At 56.8% G+C, this 18,617-nt stretch overlaps 2 protein-coding genes across 5 annotated transcripts; both read right to left on the reverse strand.

Annotated features, from left to right (window-relative positions):
- Positions 1-528: 528 nt before the first annotated feature.
- Positions 529-4,969, reverse strand: Fuom (fucose mutarotase). 4 transcript variants are annotated; one of them, XM_070011423.1, is made up of 6 exons: positions 4,852-4,969; positions 3,422-3,490; positions 3,193-3,263; positions 1,569-1,667; positions 996-1,069; positions 529-707 (listed from the first exon to the last, which is right to left on the reverse strand). In XM_070011423.1, the coding sequence occupies exons 1-6, from the start codon at positions 4,934-4,936 to the stop codon at positions 647-649; spliced, it is 459 nt and encodes a 152-aa protein (XP_069867524.1). In that variant the 5' UTR covers positions 4,937-4,969; the 3' UTR covers positions 529-646. The 4 variants fall into 4 exon arrangements, with proteins under 4 accessions (XP_069867524.1, XP_069867522.1, XP_069867523.1 ...); XM_070011421.1 differs by having other exon boundaries at positions 529-818; XM_070011422.1 differs by having other exon boundaries at positions 529-771; positions 4,852-4,967.
- A 2,374-nt stretch (positions 4,970-7,343) lies between these two features.
- Positions 7,344-16,146, reverse strand: Echs1 (enoyl-CoA hydratase, short chain 1). Its single transcript, XM_070011419.1, has 8 exons — positions 16,010-16,146; positions 14,268-14,465; positions 13,515-13,642; positions 13,038-13,137; positions 11,596-11,700; positions 11,101-11,220; positions 9,631-9,698; positions 7,344-7,773 (listed from the first exon to the last, which is right to left on the reverse strand). Exons 1-8 carry the CDS (start codon positions 16,116-16,118, stop codon positions 7,708-7,710), a joined length of 894 nt encoding a protein of 297 aa, XP_069867520.1. The 5' UTR covers positions 16,119-16,146; the 3' UTR covers positions 7,344-7,707.
- Between the last annotated feature and the right edge of the window lie 2,471 nt (positions 16,147-18,617).

An 18,617-nucleotide genomic window follows, 5' to 3' on the forward strand; every position in this document is an offset into this window, starting at 1 on the left:
AACAAAACTGAGAAACAAAAACCTCAGGGACAGTGCTTAGGCCCTGAGTTCAAGCTCTGGGACTGACACACACATATCCACATACACACAAACAAAAAACCAGAGGGGAAGGCACACTCAGGCCTGTGGTCCTACAGCAGGGGGACTGGCACCCAATGTCATCTGCAAATTCCAGCAACCCTTCCTCCCCAAGCATCGTGCCGGGCCCGTACCTGCTCTCCTGCTTGAGGATGAGGAGCAACCCCGGCCAACACGAGCTCTCCCCACACTCAAGCCGCCAGTATCCAGTGCACCCCACCTGACCCCAGCCCCAGCCCTCTGCCCAGCACCCAGGTCCTTCCCAGCCACAGCCTCCTGCCCACTTCCCAGGTCTTTGCTGAGCTCCAACCCTCTGACCAGCTCCCAGGTCCTCATCCGTTTCCAAGATCCAGCACACCACAGACCCATGCTTCACTTCCCATGAGGGAATGAATCCCTAGGGATTCATCAGGATTTGGGGAGCATAAAACAGGCCTGGGTGAGAGAAGGTTGGAAGTGACTCATTTTAACATCATTTTTTCACATGGAGAGAATCTGTCTGGGCGGTGAGGGGCGTCCAAGGCTTGCCAGTTCCTGCGGCCCTGGGTGGGGTCCACGGCCTGGTGAATCACGGGGAAGTCACCGGTCGGGTGTTGTCACTTCTGGGTGCACAGTGGCCACCGCCAGGCCTACATCGGGGTGGGGGTCAGCGTCCCCTTCTTGAGGATGATGTTTCCGTAGAAGGCCGTCTCCCTGCAGGAGGACTGTGCTGGCCAGCGTGCTGAGACCCTGGCCCTGCCCTTTGGGGACAGAGATCCAGACACCAGCCACTCAGGGACACAAGGACCCCACAGTCCAAGTCCAAGTCCTTCCTGCTTTTCATAGGACCCCAAGTCTCCTCTAAGCAGAGTGGAATGGGGGACAGAGGGGGGCTTCCAGAGTGGAGTACCCAAGCCAGCGGCACACAGCCAACTCACCCAGTTGCAACAACCGCAAAAGCCTTCTTTGCTCGTTCATAAAACTCAAACCTCTCTATTGCCATCAAGGCTTTCTGGAAGATAAAACCACACAGTTGGGAGGACCCTGGACAGGCTGGACAGGCTGAGTCCCCGGCAGGTGGGGGAGGAGGGGCCCTCTAGGCCTCACTCTTGGGTACAGGGCTCTCAAAGTCGCCAACCTGTGACTCAGACCTGGTGAGTGCGCGGGCATCTATCATGTCCCTGTTCAGGGTCCTGTGGTTGAAAGGTGTCTCCTGGGCCTGGCATCTCCTGCCAGGGGTCACTCAACTACCTCTCACCCCCCAGTCCCTCCAAACTACCCTGGGGCCAGAGGGAGGGAAGCAAGGCCCCCTGGTTCAACCCAGGATCCTGGAGGAGGTGGGCAGCCCTGGGGAATAGGAGGTGGCCCAGGCCCACTTCTGCCTGTGAGCAGATACCTGGCAGTCCCGGGGCTCCTCTCCCTTGTTTTACTCTTTCTGAGCCTTCTGGAGACAGAAGCTTCCTGCCCCGCCCTCCCCCCCCCCCCCCCAGCATTCCAGCCTGCAAGCTCACAGTGCATCCAGCCCTGAGCAGGAGGAGCTCATAATCTTCCCACACTGGAGTCTTCAGGCCCCTCTGCTTGTCGCTTGGCACAAGTTCCATGACAGCAACCTAGGAGACAGGGGTCAGCACATCAGCGCTGGATAGCTCCAGAGCTCTCCTGAGGCAGGGAGGGGCCCCTATGGGGTCATGTGCACCCTCCCCCCAAGCAAGTGGTCAGAGGCCCTGCCCTGCCTGTGAGGTTCTGGAGCCTGCCTGTGGGGTTCTGGGGAGCCTGCCTGTGAGGTTCTGGAGCCCTGCTTGTGGGGTTCTGGGGAGCCCTGCCTGTGGGGTTCTGGGGAGCCTGCCTGTGAGGTTCTAGAGTCCTGCCTGTGAGGCTCTGGGGTCCTGCCTGTGAGGTTCTAGAACCCTGCCTGTGAGGTTCTAGAGCCCTGCCTGTGAGGTTCTAGAGCCTGCCTGTGGGGTTCTAGAGCCCTGCTTGTGTGGTTCTGGGGAGCTTGCCTGTGAGGTTCTAGAGCCTGCCTGTGAGGTTCTGGAGCCCTGCTTGTGGGGTTCTAGAGCCCTGCTTGTGGGGTTCTGGGGAGCCTGCCTGTGAGGTTCTAGAGCCTGCCTGTGGGGTTCTAGAGCCCTGTTTGTGTGGTTCTGGGGAGCTTGCCTGTGAGGTTCTAGAGCCTGCCTGTGAGGTTCTAGAGCCTGCCTGTGAGGTTCTGGAGCCCTGCTTGTGGGGTTCTGGGGCCCTGCCTGTGGGGTTCTGGGGAGCCTGCCTGTGAGGTTCTGGGGCCCTGCCTGTGGGGTTCTGGGGAGCCTGCCTGTGAGGCTCTGGGGCCTGCCTGTGAGGTTCTAGAGCCCTGCTTGTGGGGTTCTGGGGAGCCTGCCTGTGGGGTTCTAGAGCCCTGCTTGTGTGGTTCTGGGGGAGCTTGCCTGTGAGGTTCTAGAGCCTGCCTGTGAAGTTCTGGAGCCCTGCTTGTGGGGTTCTGGGGCCCTGCCTGTGGGGTTCTGGGGAGCCTGCCTGTGAGGTTCTGGAGCCCTGCTTGTGGGGTTCTGGGGAGGCCTGCCTGTGGGGTTCTGGGGAGCCCTGCCTGTGGGGTTCTGGAGCCTGCCTGTGAGATTCTAGAGCCTGCCTGTGAGGTCCTGGGGTCCTGCCTGTGGGGTTCTGGGGAGCCTGCCTGTGAGGTTCTAGAGTCCTGCCTGTGAGGCTCTGGGGTCCTGCCTGTGAGGTTCTAGAGCCCTGCCTGTGAGGTTCTAGAGCCTGCCTGTGGGGTTCTAGAGCCCTGCTTGTGTGGTTCTGGGGAGCTTGCCTGTGAGGTTCTAGAGCCTGCCTGTGGGGTTCTAGAGCCCTGCTTGTGTGGTTCTGGGGAGCTTGCCTGTGAGGTTCTAGAGCCTGCCTGTGAGGTTCTGGAGCCCTGCTTGTGGGGGTCTAGAGCCCTGCTTGTGGGGTTCTGGGGCCCTGCCTGTGGGGTTCTAGGGAGCCTGCCTGTGAGGTTCTAGAGCCCTGCTTGTGGGGTTCTAGAGCCCTGCTTGTGGGGTTCTGGGGCCCTGCCTGTGGGGTTCTGGGGAGCCTGCCTGTGAGGTTCTAGAGCCCTGCCTGTGGGGTTCTGCAGAACCTGTCTGTGGGGTGCAGGTTCCAGAACCTCACCGGGCTTTCCACATAGGTGTCCAGAGGCAGCAGCTTCAGCACAGCTTCCAGGAGGACCGGGATGCCCAGGCCTAGAGATCAAAGCTGGGGTCAGACCTCTGCCTCCCCACAGCCTGCCACTCTTCTGAGTCTTAGGACTCAGTGAGAGGCCAAAGAGCTGTTGGGGATGAGGACAGAGAAGAAGTCATAGGAAAAAGGCCAGTGCCAACCTGAGCCCAGCCTTGCTCACCGTCTGCTCGGATCTCCACAGGCCCACACTGACAGATGGAGGAGGTGGGGAAGTTAACATCTGCAAGAACTGAAGACAGAGGGCCAGGCCCGGTCAGTGGCACACCTTCTCTGCAGCCCGCCCCCCAGGTGGCCACACACCTGGCAGTAGGGGTGGGCTGTCGGTGTGCGTGGGCTGTGGTCCCCTTTCAGAGCCAGCGGGTAGGAAAGACAGGGAAGGAGGGTGAACCCCTTGCCTGGGACAGGAACAGTGAACAGTCTCACCGAGTCTCCTGTAGCCCAGCCTGCCCCAGGGCCAGTGGCCCCCAAAGGGGGAAACCAGCACCCCTCTTAGTTGCAGTCAGCCACTGGCTGCGGGGCCCTTTAGGCGCATTCTAAGTGTAAGGTCGCTCCTGGATGGCGAGCAGACTCCACCCTCCTCGCAGCAAAGTCTCCGCCCAGTACCTGTGTTACCTAGGCAACTGGCACACCTGGAAGAGGTCACAACTGCATCCGCTGAGGTCACATCTGGATTCGATGTGGCCACACCTTTCTCCCCCCCTATCCTAGATAAGGCCTAGCCCAGGCCCCGATGCTCTCTTTCCCAGCTCTTTCCCAGGTCTTTTCCCAGCCACGTGGCGGGCCAACATGGCCTGGTGCCAGCCGGAACGATGAATAAACAACCCCTTACCTGAATACCACATGCATGATGTGGTTCTTACACAGCTACCTCTTTTTAAAAACCTAACACCAAGAGGTGGTCTGTGTTAGGTATTTAATAGGTAGCCGGTAAAGAGAACACCACGTGCTGTTCAGGCAGGAAGAGGCGTTTATTTTACCCGTGGCTTGCCCTGGCCAGGAAAGGTAAGACCACGTGGCCTAAGGGGTGGGCTGAGGGCCGGCCTGGGTTTAAGTAGGGAAGGGGAGGGGGAGGGGGACAGGTGAGGGAGGGTGTGGCCACACTGGAGGCGGATGTGACCTTGGGGCCTGTGACCCTCCCCTGGTGTGTGTGTGTGTGTGGGGAAGATGGAGGGGGGCTGCCCGGGATGTGATCTCCAGGTATGCCAGTTACCTAGGTGGCACAGGTACTGGGCAGACAAATGAGAGGAGAGAGGAATCTGCGTGCCTTCCCAGACGACCTTACAGTCTGGAGCTGAGAGGGCACCTAGCCATAGGCCCAGCTTTCTGTGCCAGCCATTGTCCCAGGACACCTAGGTGGAGGGGCAGAATTTGCCAGGACAAAGCCTCAGCCTACATCAACAGCCACCTTGTGGCTGGTGGGCAAACACAGAATGCGGTGGACCAGGGCCTGGGCTGGCCATAATTACAGGCTTCCTGCTCCAAGGGCGGGCGGCTAGCTAGGTTGGACCCGCCTCCTCTTCCGTTTTGAACAAGAGCACCATTTTGGACTGTGCTTCTGCCCCAGGGTCCTCTTCCCACCCCTGCACTCACCAATCTCATCCCCATGCCCCATCCGTGCCAGTGCAAACAGGAGCTCCGGGGACAGCGCCCCGGGGATGCCCTTGAGTGCCACCATGGCTGCCGGCTCCACTAGGCTCTGAAGGACTGGGGCGGGGCTGGGGGACGGCCCCCTGAGAGGGCGGGGCCAAGGGCTGACAGGTAATTGTCGGAGCCCCGTGGAAGTCTACCATTGGCGTGGGCAGGCCACACCTGTGAAGGTGTCCGTGCACTTGCCCCCCCTCCTCCCCCACCCAGACACGGCCCTGGGAGGCCCACGGCCCCTCCCCCCACCCCGTCCCAGACAGGGCAGCAGGCCTGGAGGATGGCTGGGGGCTGCACAGGAAGGGCTCCTGCCTCAGCTTCCTCATTTAGTACTGAACTAAGACAAGGAGGGCTTCAGCTTCCAAAGTAAATAGAAGCCCAAACCCAAGTGGAGCCAGTGGCCAATTAGCTCAATGCAGGATGGGGTCTTCCTCCCCTCCTGGTAGCCTCCCCACACATCTGAAGCGGGGGCAGGGACAAGCCCAGGTTTAGACGTGGGCGGGCAGGCAGGAGGCTGGCAGAGGCTGTCTGCGATGCCCTCAGGGAGGTCTGCTGTGGAGCCCTTTCCTGTGGTCAGCGATGGCTGACAGGACAGCTAGCATCCAGTAGGTGTCTCAAAACCCACTCAAAATCAAATGACAGAGGCAGACGCCCAGTGCACACACAAAGTTACTAACGGGTTCTTCAAATTGTTTGCTCCGCTGGGCACCAGGATCTTTGGAAACCTCCTCTGCTCGCTTACTCGACTCTGGTCAGTAGTTTCCTTGTCCTGTGCTCGCCCTGTATATTCAGCTGAGGCTGCACCTGCCTGAGGGGCCCCATCCTGCCCTGCCAAGTGCTGTAAAGAAGCGTGTGCACAAGGTCCTCGGCCTGTGTGAGGGGGAACTGAGAACTCAGCAGATCCTCCTGCCCGTGCTGACTTCCAGAGAAGACAGGCAAGCCTGGCAGACGCAGAGCTGACCCCTGGCAGGCAAGTGCCACAGCAAGAGAGCTGCGCTGCAGCTGAACACAAGCGGCCATCAGAGCTTGGCAAAGGCCAGCTCTCAGTGGGTGGCCATTCCCTCCTCAGCTCAGGTCTGCCAGGCCGGGGTCTGCATGCTCTTGGCCCGTGCCGGCCCAAAGCCAAAAGATAATGCAGACTGCACACACCGAGTGGGTGTGTAAATGCCTGTAAATGCCATCTGACAGTCACAGGTGGGTGTGTGTAGGCTTCACCCGGGGAGACTGGTCCTGAGCGGCTCCCAGGTCAGATCACGTGTTCTTTGCTTTGTCTGAGCCTTTGCAGTGGGAGACCACACTAGTCTCTGTGGCTTTGTCACAAACCCTAAGTTCTGTTGTATGTTGCCTCTCTCCGGCTTGATGTCAGCGCAGCAGTCACTTTAAGGAGGGCACATACTGATGGGGTGCAGGTAGTGGCGGTTTTCAGTGAGTCCATGGCTGCCGTGTGGCTTGGGAGGTCTGGACTCACAGCACCCTTTACCTTATCCTAGGGTTAGCCCAGGCTCCAGGACCTGCGTGGATGCTCCTGACACTTGCTGCAGAACTGAGTTTGAATAGCATTAGTGTTCCTCAGACCTACTCCTACTACACAGCAACCTAGGGCCAGGACTAAGCTCCTGCCATCTGAATCCACCCTAAGAACCTCAGGGTATCTCTCCTGCCACTTGTTTGGTCTCCCAAACTCAAGCAACAAATGGCAGCGAGCACCGAATCACTGTGCATGATCCTAACTGGGCACTTCCTCGCTGGGGCTTCTCTGTGCCTTGGGAGCCACAGGTGACTTGAGCACTGAGGGCTCCAGGGTATCTCAGGTTTGGTTCTAGCCTAGACTAGTGATTACGTATTCTTGTCTCAGGGGGAAGCAATCCCCCGTGGACCTTGAAGCCCTCCCTGGCCTGGCACTGACAGGAAGTGCTGTTGCATGGCAGAGGCTCCTAGACCTGGTTAAGATGGTGAAACACGATTAAGACTACTCACAGTCTACAGGGTTGGGGGCGTGGCTCACCTGGTAAAGCACTTGCCTAGTAAATGGCTGGGTGACCAATTTCAAATTGTAGTACTACCAAAACCAACCAGAGACCAGACAAGCACATGGCAGAATAGAAAGGACCACTGCAGAAGTGGGCCTGGGACGGGACGTGGGGAGCACGCGTGCACTGGGCATGGCAGAGAGCCACCTCACAGCTGCCGGCTGCTGTGGGAACACGGTATGAGGAGGCTACGTCAGGATCATTTATAATGAGAACATCATTTGTGCGCATCAGCACTGGGTGGAACTCAAGGCCTCATGCTCTTGATCAGCTTTCTCACTTACAGCTGGCACGCTACCACTTGAGCCATGCTTCTACTTCTGGCTTTTTGCTGGTTAACTGGGGATGGCTTCAAACCTTCGGTCCTCAGATTTCAGCCTCCTCCTAGAGGATTCAAGAGGGCCTAACAGCTCTGAAGCAGTCACTTTAATCAGACAATCCTGTTCAAAATCAGCTGGCAGAGCCCCTCCCCTGAACAGTCAATGCACAGATGCAGCTGCTTCCCGCCCGACTCAGTGCCCAGAGACCATGGCTGCAAACACCGGTCCCTTGTGAAAACACCTCCAAGGCTCCTCAGCGGATTTGATTTGCAAGAAAGTACTCTGATCAGACCCAACATGATCAACCTTCCCTTCGGCATCAACGCAGCTGGCTACACAAGGGCTTGAGCAGAGGCCACGGCCCCGCCCCCTGGCTGGGAGGCTACAGTGGCCACACTGCCCTTTAGGGGGATGATTTGTTTGCTTCTAAACAGGCAGGCTGCACTTTCTGGCTCTCAGTGGTCTCTGAAGTTGGCCTTCCTCTTCTCCACAAAGGCAGCCATGCCTTCCCGCCGGTCATCCTGGCAGAAGAAGGAAGAAGAGCAGAGGTGACATTCACATCTTTCTGTAGAGCCCCACCACCTGCCCGAGGGCTGCTCTTGCTGCTGCCCCGGCCCTGGGGAGACGACTGTGCAGGGGCCTGCCCACCGCCCAGGACAGGAATCCGCACGCAGGCTAGGGCTAAAGATGGGGGTGACGGTCCCTCAGTAACCACACACACCAGCACCAGTAGAGACTCCGAGTCAAGAGGCAGAGTTAGAACTCTGCTCTGCACATGCCCCTTCTGTGGCTTAAGCACAAACTGCACTGTGAGCACACCCAAGAGCCCAAAACTGTGTTTAAGCTTCTTTTTAACACACCTGGGCAGTATGATTTTCTAATAATAAAAGAAGTTAATTATAACAGCCAACTAGGAGACAAGTTCCTTTAAGTTACTGGCAAGAATCATAGAAAATACTACTTGAAAGCATAAAATGAGAAAGGGGAGTTTTGACTCAAATGGTAGTGTGGGGCTGGGAAGGTGGCTCAGTGGTAGAGTGCTTGCTTGGCATGCATGAAGCCCTGGGTTGATTCCTCAGCACCATATATATAGAAAAAGCTGGAGGTGGCGCTATGGCTCAAGTGGTAGAGCACTAGCTTTGAGCTAGAGGGACAGCGCCCAAGCCCAGAGTTCAAGCCCCACGACCAACGCCCCCCTCCCCCCAAAAAAGTACAGTTCTAGCCCTTGAACAAAAAAGCTTAAGGATAGTCCCCAGGTTCTGAGTTCAAGCCCAGTACTGACACACACACACCAAGTTGGTGAGACTCCTCTTCAATCAGTGGTGGGTGTGGTGGTATGTGCCTGTTACTATCTTAGCTACGGGGAAGCACAGAGGCTGGGTGTGGTTTCCTGGGGAGCACAGCTGAGAGAGGCACAAATAGAAGATTGGAGCCCGGCCAGCCCATGCATAAAGAGCGACTCTTCCTCAAAAATAAAAAATGGAGGGGTCGGTGTGCTCAAGTGGTGGAATGCCTGCCTAGCACGCAGGCCTTGAGTTCCATCCCTAGGCTTGCCCAAAAGAAAGAAAGAAATGAGGGGGCTGGGAATATGGCTCAGTGGTAGAGCGCTTGCCTAGCATGCATGAAGCCCTGGGTTTGATTCCTCAGTACCACATTAACAGAAAAAGCTGGAAATAGTGCTGTGGCTCAAGCGGTCAAGTGGTAAAGTGCTAGCCTTGAGCAAAAGAAGCTCAGGGACAGTGCCCAGTCGGAGTTCAAACCCCAAGACTGAAAAAAAAAAAAAAAAGAACCACCATATTACCAAATTACAGCATTATGCTATACATTTGAACCACATTCTGAATAAATGGAGTGATTCAGGGAAAATACAGGTAAAATGAATATGTCTTCTTGTTTTCGAGAGTGTCTCAAGTTGCTCACTGATCCTCAACTCCTGAGCTCAAGCAATCCTCTCCCCTCAGCCCTCAAGTACAAGGACTGTAAGCCCACCACTGTACCCAGCTATGAACTGCACTTTAAAGAAAGGAGCAGCTGGCTTAAGAGTACAAGCACAGGGCATTTTTGTTCTGTTTTTTGTTTTGGTTTTGGTCCAGTCGTGGGGCCTGAACTCTGGGCCTGGGCGCTGTCCCTCAGCTCTTCAGCTCAAGGTTAGCACTCTACCACTTGAGCCACAGCACCACTTCCGGCTTTTTTCTTTTTGCTTATGTGGTGCTGAGGAATCGAACCCAGGGCCTCATGCATGCAAGGCAAGCACTCTACCACTGAACCACCTTCCCAGCCCAGCACAGGGTATTTTTGCAATACAAAATGACCCGAAAAGCTTTCTATTCTCCCAGAACTGGAATACTCGAATTTCAAGCAGAATCTTGTTCACTCACAGTAGCGAAGGTTGAATAGAAGAGTTTCTTCTCCAATTTGTTTCCCTCTGTTAGTGTCATTTCAAAAGCTGAAAGAGAAACCTTACACTCACAAACTGGGATTCAGACTCTCAGAAGCAGAGATCACAGTGGTGGACCTTCTTGCTGCCCCCGACCCCTGGTGGCATGCCGAGGTCTGGCTTCCTCTGCAAAGGCCCCCTTGCTGGACACTTCTCTTCACTTTCAAACGCGTGGCCTCATCAGAGAAGGCCACATGAACAAAATACTTTCCCAGTCTTCCAAAATGATGCTGGCAGTGGCTCAGGGTATTCACAGGGGGAGAAATGCCCAGAGCTTGATAAAGGCAAAATGGCAAAATCTGCCCAGTTATAAGAATAGGAGCTGGCCGGACGCCGGTGGCTCCTGCCTGTCATCCTAGCTACTCAGCAGGCTGAGATCTGAGGATCGCAGTTCAAAGCCAGCCTGGGCAGGAAAGTCTGTGAGACTCTTATCTCCAATAAACCACTAGAAAACCAGAAGTGGCGTTGCGGCTCAAGCAGTAGAGCACTCGCCTTGAGCTGAAGAGCTGAGGGACAGTGCCCAGGCCCAGAGTTTAAGCCCCAGGCCCAACCAAAAAAAAAAAAAAAAAAAAAAATAGCTGGCTGATGAAAACAAAAGCACAGAAAATAGAACAGGATAAAAACCAGAAGAGAATGGCCAGACTGAACCAAGTGTCATCTCCTCGGGCCTTATCCTAGGCCTTTCTCTATTGGAGGGCACATGGCAGTGCTTTCCCAACACCTAAGACGTGAGCCCGCCGGAGCCTGGGTCATGCAGGGGTGTTTCCCTGTGGATATCACATGGCTGGTGCCCACAGGTCAGAGCATCCACCAAGGCTAGCGGCCACCGGGCTGGCATCCCTCTTGAGGGGGACAGGGTCACAGGGCTGTGCGGCCTGCAGCCCAGCCTGGGTCTCGCTTCCTCTACAGGCAACACAGAGCAGCATCACAGTGGGATGCTAAATGCTGAATAAACCATTACAGCGAGGCTCAGCAGCTCTGAGAGAGATCAAACAAGCTTCACCCTTAGAGACAGCAGATGGCGCCTGTAAATGCTTCTTGTGAGCTGTGCCACTTGGGGCCCCACACTGCAGACTCTCTACATACATCACAGCCTGGTAAGAAGAGAAACTACAATCCAGGTCCTGGGAGACCTGCTTTGCCACAAACTAGAGAACAGCGTGGCTTTCGGGGTGGCGCCCCCTCCACTACACTGCCGTCCCCCGGCAGGCCTGGCCCAGTTTGGGGCCCTAGTACAAAAGGATATTCGACATTTGACTAAGACCTGGAACTCGAAGGCAGAAATCACAATCTTGAGAATACTCCCATTTATGCCCCAGACAGGCCAAGGTGCAGACATTCAAGGCCTCACGACTGTCTTCAGTACAGACAGACAGACTCTGACTGGGGACCCTCCCCGCTTTTCCCCTACCTGCATTCACAGATTCTTTGGCCATGGCTGTTATAATTTTGGAATTGCTGGCAATTTTTTCTGCACACTGGATGGCCTCTTCAACTAGTGTTTCAACAGGAAAAACCTTGCTTACCAAACCTAAAACAGAAAATGAGAGTAACATGCAGCGTAGTGCCAGCTCCATTTCTCCAACGGCCCGAACTCTGAGCGCTAAACAAGGACAAGGACATCTGGGCGGGGGTGGGGGCTGCTTCTCCACAGCCGCTGCCTCTGATACACCAAGGCCAGAGGTGGGAGAACGAGGGCTGAGGTCACTGAGGCGTGTGAAGGTCCCAGTGACCCCCACTGCCCACGCTGGGGTGTGGGGAGGGGTAGGGCCTTATTGCTCTCTAACCGGGACACTTGCAGTTATTCTGTCTTAGTACTGTGTTTGTGAGCACAGAGCCAAGGCCGCCAGGGGCAGCTGATGCAGTCCCCGAGGCTCCACCTGACTCCCACGGGCAGATGTGCCACCTGCTTGCTTTGCATCCTGGGCTGAGACCCGATCACCAGTAAGGACCATCTCCATTGCCAGGGACTTTCCAACTGCACGGGTGAGTCTCTGGGTGCCTCCAGCACCTGCGGGAAGAAGGCTGTGGTCACAGCTACCCTGTGTCAAGGGAGGCTGAGAAGAAAACCAGGGATGGGAAGTAACTTAGTCACAGAGCATGCACTTATTCAGCACGCGCAAAGCCCTGAAGAAAGAGAAGAAACGGTAGCCAGGCATAGGGACTCATACCTGTGAAACCTGGGGGAGGCCAAGATCAGGATTACAGTTTGAGGCCAGCCCAGGCAAAGTTTCCAAGCAACTGAAAGCGAGGCAAAAAGTTTGTAAGATCTGCTCGCCACAGAGGAAGCTGGGTGTAGTGGTGCATGCCTGTCGTGGGAAGCCTAGGGAGGAGAGCAGTCCAGGATGGCCCAGGCAAAAAGCAGGGCCTCAAAAACCAAACCCAAATGGGCTAGACAGATAATCCAAGTGGTAGAGTGCCTGTCTACTAAGCACAAAGCTCTGAGTTTACATGTCAGTAAAGAGGTAGATCTCTCCCTAGAGAGAGAGAAAAAAAAGGAGGGAGAAAGAGAGAGAAAAAGGGGGAGAAAGAGGGTGAGAGGGAGAGGGAAAGAGAGAAAGGGAGAGAGTAAGAGGGAGAAGGAGGAGGGAAAGGGAGAGGGAGAGAGTAAAAGAGAGAGAGAATGTGCTGTTGGCAAGCTCACAGGAACCAAAGATAAAGCTAAGACATGCCCAGTTGGCAGGCGAGCAGAACCAAGGCAGCCAGCAAGAAGGTACTTTAGGACTAAGGTCCTCGTCTCAGTGGGGCCTGCAGATGCCTCTCTCCCCCCACAGCGTTCCAGTCCCAGGCATTCCTGCTCTCTCTGGGGCAGGTTCTGAACCTGTGTGCCAAGCTTTCTGCATGTGATGTGCGGCAGCAGAGGTCCTCTGAGCACGGCTCCCCACCAAGGAACTGGGCTACCGGCCTGCCAGGCCCAGCAAGGAAGAGCCCAGCTGTAGACAGCATTGTTCTTTCCCAGGACTTTCCTTGACTCCCTGCTGTGCCAAGCTCAGTGAGGCTGTGTGACCCACTGTGGCCAGTGATGTAGGGGTGGACAGGCTAGAGTCCCATATAACTCTCCCATTTCTGCCTGACAGGGCTCTGCTGGAACCATGGATAGGAGAAAACCGGTGTGGCTATAAGCCAGCACCCCTGCGGTGTGACACATCAGACACGGGGTCCATGGGATCATGGGAGCTGGACACCGCCTGGCATTCCAGTGCGGTCCTGAGCCTTCTCTTCCTCGTGTGTGTCTGCAGAGGGAGCACTGTGGTCAGTGCCCGAACCACCCATCTGGGCCTCGGGCTGGATGCAAGCCATGGCCCCAAAGGACCCGAGGGGTGTGCACTGGAGCAGCCACGCTCTCACCTGGGATGGTTCCCAGCAGGATTTCTGGTTGTCCAAACTGGGCTTTTTCACCAGCGTAGATGATGTCACACATCATTGCAAGCTCACAGCCCCCACCAAGCTGCAGAACAAAGGTTGGCAGCAGGTAGGTTTTACATAGGAGCCCAGGCAGAAGCATTATTCTTACAAACTTTTCCATTAAAATGAAACTGGGTACAATAAAGATGAATCTAGAAGAATAAAGTGAACCACCAGAAAACCGAAGTGGCACTGTGGCTCAAGTGGTAGAGCACTCACCTTGAGCTGAAGAGCTGGGGGACAGCGCCCAGGCCCAGAGTTCAAGCCCCACAACAGATAAATAAATATTCTAAGGCAAATACCGAGCTCTGCTGTGATGACTTCAAAGCAGCCACTGGGACAGGAAGGGCTCTGTGGGCCCACTTTATCATAGTGTAATACCTTCCACAACCCACAGGAGACCCTGAAGGGGACACTCACAGCAAAACCATTGACAGCAGCAATGACTGGCTTCTTCACGCGGGTGAGGTGGTCCCAGTGGCTCAGGAACTTGCTGGAGTAACAGTCCTGGAATGTCTGATTCTGCATTTCCTTGATATCAGCTCCAGCTAAAGGCAGAGGAGGTTCCAGCTACCAGAGAGCAGAGTCCAGCAGTCCTACAGACCCAAATCTACAGGCAGCTCTCAAGTGGATCGTGTATAGGGCTTAGGGGGAAGCAGGCAACACTGTAAGATGGCTGCTTGAATGAGGTCATGTAAAGGGGCCAAGCACAGGCAGGTGACAGATGTCAGGTGGACAGAGAAGCAGGACTTGTCAGTCATGTAAGCTACCAGTAAGCACCTGAGTTGCTTTGGAACAAACGAGCATTCAGCTGTTCTTCCAAGAAGCTCACTTTACATGAGAATAAGTCCTCAGCCACACACTACCATTTTTAAAATGAGTCCTAGCCTTGAACTCTGAGCCTGGTTGCTGTCCCTAAGCGCCTTTAGCTCAAGGCCATCAATCTACCACTTGAGCAACCACGTCAGGCTTTCTCTGTGAATAAATGGCGATAACAGTCTTAGGGACTTTTCCTGCTCAAGTCGGCTCTTGGAGTCATGATCCTCGATCTCAGCCTCCTGGGTAGCTAGGGTTACAAGTGCGGGCCGTCAGGGCCTGGCCAGAGGCACCTCTCACTACTCCCCATGGCCCATGGGCTTGTCTCCCACACCCGCACCCCGGCATCCAGCGTACCAGCAAATGCCTTATCACTGCCAGTGAGCACAATGGCGCCCACCTCTGGGTCCTCCTCAAAGGCCTCCAGGGCCTGGTTGAGCTCCTCGATCAGGCCATTGCAGAGGGCGTTGAGCGCCTTGGGGCGGTTCAGCCGGATGAGTCCCACACTGCTATTCCTACCCCTTTTCTCTGTAACGATGTACTCAAAGTTGGCCCCTAGGACAAAAAGGCAAAAATGATATCACACAGGCGTCAGAGGCCCAGGGTGCTACCTTAACCCTGTGGCTTTGTCCTGTATCTCCTACCTCACTCACTGCTTTCACATCTGCATGTTAAAACCACCACCCTCTCTCTCTGTGCCATAGGCCAGCTTGTCCCAGAACATGGCGAGAGGTCATGTGAGGTCATGAACATCACCCTGACTATGCTGGGTGGTAGTGTGGTGGGAGAACAGAGGTAACAAACAGGTCATATGAGATGCCAGCTAAAACCTAGAGTGGCATCCAGCTGACCCTGTAGACTTGGAGAGCCTGGCACAGCGAGTGTGTGGGGGGTGTTGGGTGACTGGCAGCGTGAGTACCCGTGTGTGTGTGTGTGGTTCACTGGCAGAGTACCTGTGTGTGTCTGGGGGTGTGTGTGTGTGACTGGCAGAGTACCTGTGTGTCGGGGGGGGGGGGGGGGGGTGTTGGCTGACTGGCAGAGTACCTGTGTGTGTCTGGGGGGAGGTGTTGGGGTGTTGGCTGACTGGCAGAGTACCTGTGTGTGTGTGTGTGTGTGTGTGTGACTGGCAGGGTACCTGTGTGTGTCTGGGGGTGTGTGTGTAACTGGCAGAGTACTTGTGTGTGTCTGGGGGGGGGGGGGGTTGGGTTGTTGGGTGACTGGCAGAGTGAGTACCTGGGTCCGGGGTTGGTCATGAACTGTCATGAAGTGCTGAGGGGCAGCAAGTGAAGGGCCCTCCAGGCTGCAGTGCAGGAGTGGCCGGGCCAGGCCACGGCTATGCATTGCGCCTAGCACAGGACAGGTAAAGGGCGCTATGGTCGGCAGGAGAGCGGGGACACCCGCTGAGCTTGGAGTTGGAGAGTGGATGGTCTGAGGGCGGAGTGCGGGGAACGCGGGAGGGGGGGGTGGGGGAGGGTACGTCACGAGCCGCAAACTCCACTGCCAATTCCCTGGCTGACCTGCTCGACATCTAAACACACACGGGATTTCACAACCAGAATCCAAGCGCGCAGCCGGCCAGAGGCCCCGGCCCGGGCGGGCGGCGCCACAGCCGGCGGGCGCTCGGAGCGGGCAGGGCCGGCGGGCGCTCGGAGCGGGCAGGCCGGCGGGCGCTCGGGGCCCTCGGAGCGGGCAGGCTGGCGGGCGCTCGGAGCGGGCAGGGCCGGCGGGCGCTCGGAGCGGGCAGGCCGGCGGGCGCTCGGAGCGGGCAGGCCGGCGGGCGCTCGGAGCGGGCAGGCCGGCGGGCGCTCGGGGCCCTCGGAGCGGGCAGGGCCGGCGGGCGCTCGGGGCCCTCGGAGCGGGCAGGCCGGCGGGCGCTCGGGGCCCTCGGAGCGGGCAGGCCGGCGGGCGCTCGGGGCCCTCGGAGCGGGCAGGCCGGCGGGCGCGGCGCGGCGGGGCCTGGGCGCGAGGCCGGGGCGCGCGCGGGGCTCCCGCCGCAGCCGGGCTCAGACCTCGGCCCCCAAGCGGCCGGGGGTGACAGGACTCGGCGTGTGGGGTCCGGGCCGGGTGGCGGGTGCCCACGCCGCCGGGGCGCTACTCACGCGAGGCGAAGGGTCGCGGCGCCGGGAGGCCGGAGAGGAACCACAAGCGGCCGCGGGCGCCGGGGAGGAGGGCGCGGGCGCCGGGGAGGAGGGCACGCACGGCGGCCATGGCGCGGGGACAACTGGCGCCGCCCCGCCCGGCGCTGTCGCGAGACCCAGCCGGGAGCGGGGCGGGGCTCCGCGACGCCGCGCGCGTCACGGTCTCGCGAGACCGGGCTCTTCCCTATCGGGAGAGCGGGCGTTAGCGCGCTGCCGTAGGGAGAGCGTCGACGGGTCGGCGCGCACGGATGACATCACACTTCACTACGGAGGCGGGGCCAACGGATGAGACCAGCACTTCACTACTGAGGGGAGGGGGAACGGCGCAGACGGATGACGCCAACACTTCACCACGGAGGCGGGGCGGGAGGGGAGGTCCGGCCGCGCAGGCGCGGCTGGCCTTCCTCCAGGCGGCCGGCCCTTTCCTTACAGCCTGGTCCTCGGACCGGGGTGAGTGAGGATCCTGAGGCCTGGGTGACTCCATCTTGAGCTGGCGGTCATCTTCCGAGGTATGAGTTGTGCAGCTGACCATGAGCCGGCCTGGGAATGAACAGAAGAAGCAATCCGGGGCACTAGGCCGCAGGCAGGCGTGCTGGGGGCAGGGTGACCCGCAGTTCAGCAGGTCTCTCCTTGGCACCCCCTGTGGTGCCAGCCAGCCAGTTTAAAGTACCTCAGCCCTCTGATCTAACCAACAACCTGTTCCTGCCAATCATACTATAGAAGTGTATTAAGAGTTTCCCGCCATGTGTAATAGTTTGTTGTAAGATGCTATGATGTATACAAAGTCCCTGCCTTCCCTAAAAGTGTATAAAAAGTGCTATAACCCTGGGCTCGGGGCCTCTCAGCGTCATGGGCTGCTGCCATGTACGCGGGGGGACCAGGCTCGAGCTTGCAATAAAGACTACTTTGCTTATACATTGGTGAAGGTCTCTGGTGGTCTTTTGGGTAAGGATTTCCGAATTCGGTTTTACAGTGAAGGTTAGTGAAGCTGCCCTTTAAATGGAGGAACTCTTCACCTAGGGTCCTTGGCTGCCTTGCAGACTAGTCACAATGGTAAGAACACCCGGCAGAGCTTTATTGACCAAGTCAACAAGCAGACGGACCGAAGGGCAGGGGCTCGCTCCAGCAGAGTGTGGGTGCTCTCCTGGGGACAGAGACACATGCACAGGATCGCGAGCATGCAGAGAGACCCAGACCCCGAGAGAGACGCCGGCTCTTTGGGCGGTTGGGGTATTTATAGGGTAAAGGCAGGGGTCTTGGCTTTGTCTGCTCTAAGCACACTGGTGTTGCTTTCTGAGTTTGCAGGTAAGAATGCATCCTGTCATACAACAGATGGAGGGGTCACGCTCTCTGCCTTTTGGGTCAGGTGGCTTAAGTTTGGGGAAGCATTTTTCTCAGGAAGGCATACCACCTGTCAGTCAGGTGTTAATTCTTGGGGTAAGGAATGCAACTGTCAGGAATGAACACATCCTGTTGTCTCTTTGAAACAAAGATAGCACTTCTATGTTTCTAAATATCATACTTATGAGTTGCCTTTACCAGGCCTCAGTTTCCTTAAATTATCCTCCTGCTTCAGTTTGAGATTTTAGACTGAGTGAAAAGGTGCTGGGATCAGGCCAGTTTTGTGGAGAGCAGGCCTCAGGTTTAGCAAGGGCTGTGCCATCAGAGGAGTGTGTTTGTGCCTGCAGGAGGGAGGTATCCTGCTTGCCTTGGACAGTCCCTGGGTTGTCTGAGGGGGTCCTAGGCTGCTGCCCCAAGCTGGTGCCTCCTGGTACTGAGAGCACTGTAGCACACACCAGCACAGAATCAGCTCCACATCCACCAGGCCCCTCTTCCTCTTCTCTACCTACATGTAAACTCTTCACTTCATTGGGGGCACTCTGCCAGACTGCAGACCTATGTCCCTGGGGCTGGGAGCAAACTTGGCAGTTCTGGGAAACAGTTGACCTGTGAGTAGTAGGGATAGGGAAGTGTTAAAATATATTACACTTTGACAGAAAATCACACAGACATCCAGGTACAAAGAACAAAGGTTTATTGCCAGTAACGGGACTGGTGACACCCCTTCTCACAAGAGAGAAGTGAGAAGTGCCGGTTATTGTCTGAGGTGGTCTGTGTTACCTAGGAGGTTTAGACAGGCCTCGGAGGCAGAGATCTTGGTGTGGACGTGAGGGCCAGTGGCTTTGTCATAGTGGACTAGGATTGATGGACCCTGCAGCTGCCCAGACCTGAAGGTCACTCTAAGGGGCTCTTGCTGCCTTCTATGGTGGTGACTGCCCCAGAGCAGTGCCATCTTAAGGTAAAGGGGTTGGAGGCTGATTATTTACTGCTTTTACTACATGGGCCTAGTGTTGCCTAGGAAGGGAGTATGTCAAGCTGGGGGGGGGGGGGCATGCTAAGCCATGGGAAGGGAGCAATGGGCCAACAGGAAGGTTGGGGAGTAAGAGAACGTATGCGTGGTGCCATACAAAAAAATTGACTTGTTTTTGTTTTGGCTATGCAAGCCCAGGCTGTCCTGGAACTTTTGATCCTCATACCTCAGTCTCCAGTGCTGGAATGGTGGACATAC

Source organism: Dipodomys merriami, unplaced genomic scaffold (genome assembly GCF_024711535.1).
Source record: "Dipodomys merriami isolate MVZ:Mamm:240054 unplaced genomic scaffold, mDipMer1.0.p SCAF_82, whole genome shotgun sequence".
NCBI lineage: Eukaryota > Metazoa > Chordata > Mammalia > Rodentia > Heteromyidae > Dipodomys > Dipodomys merriami.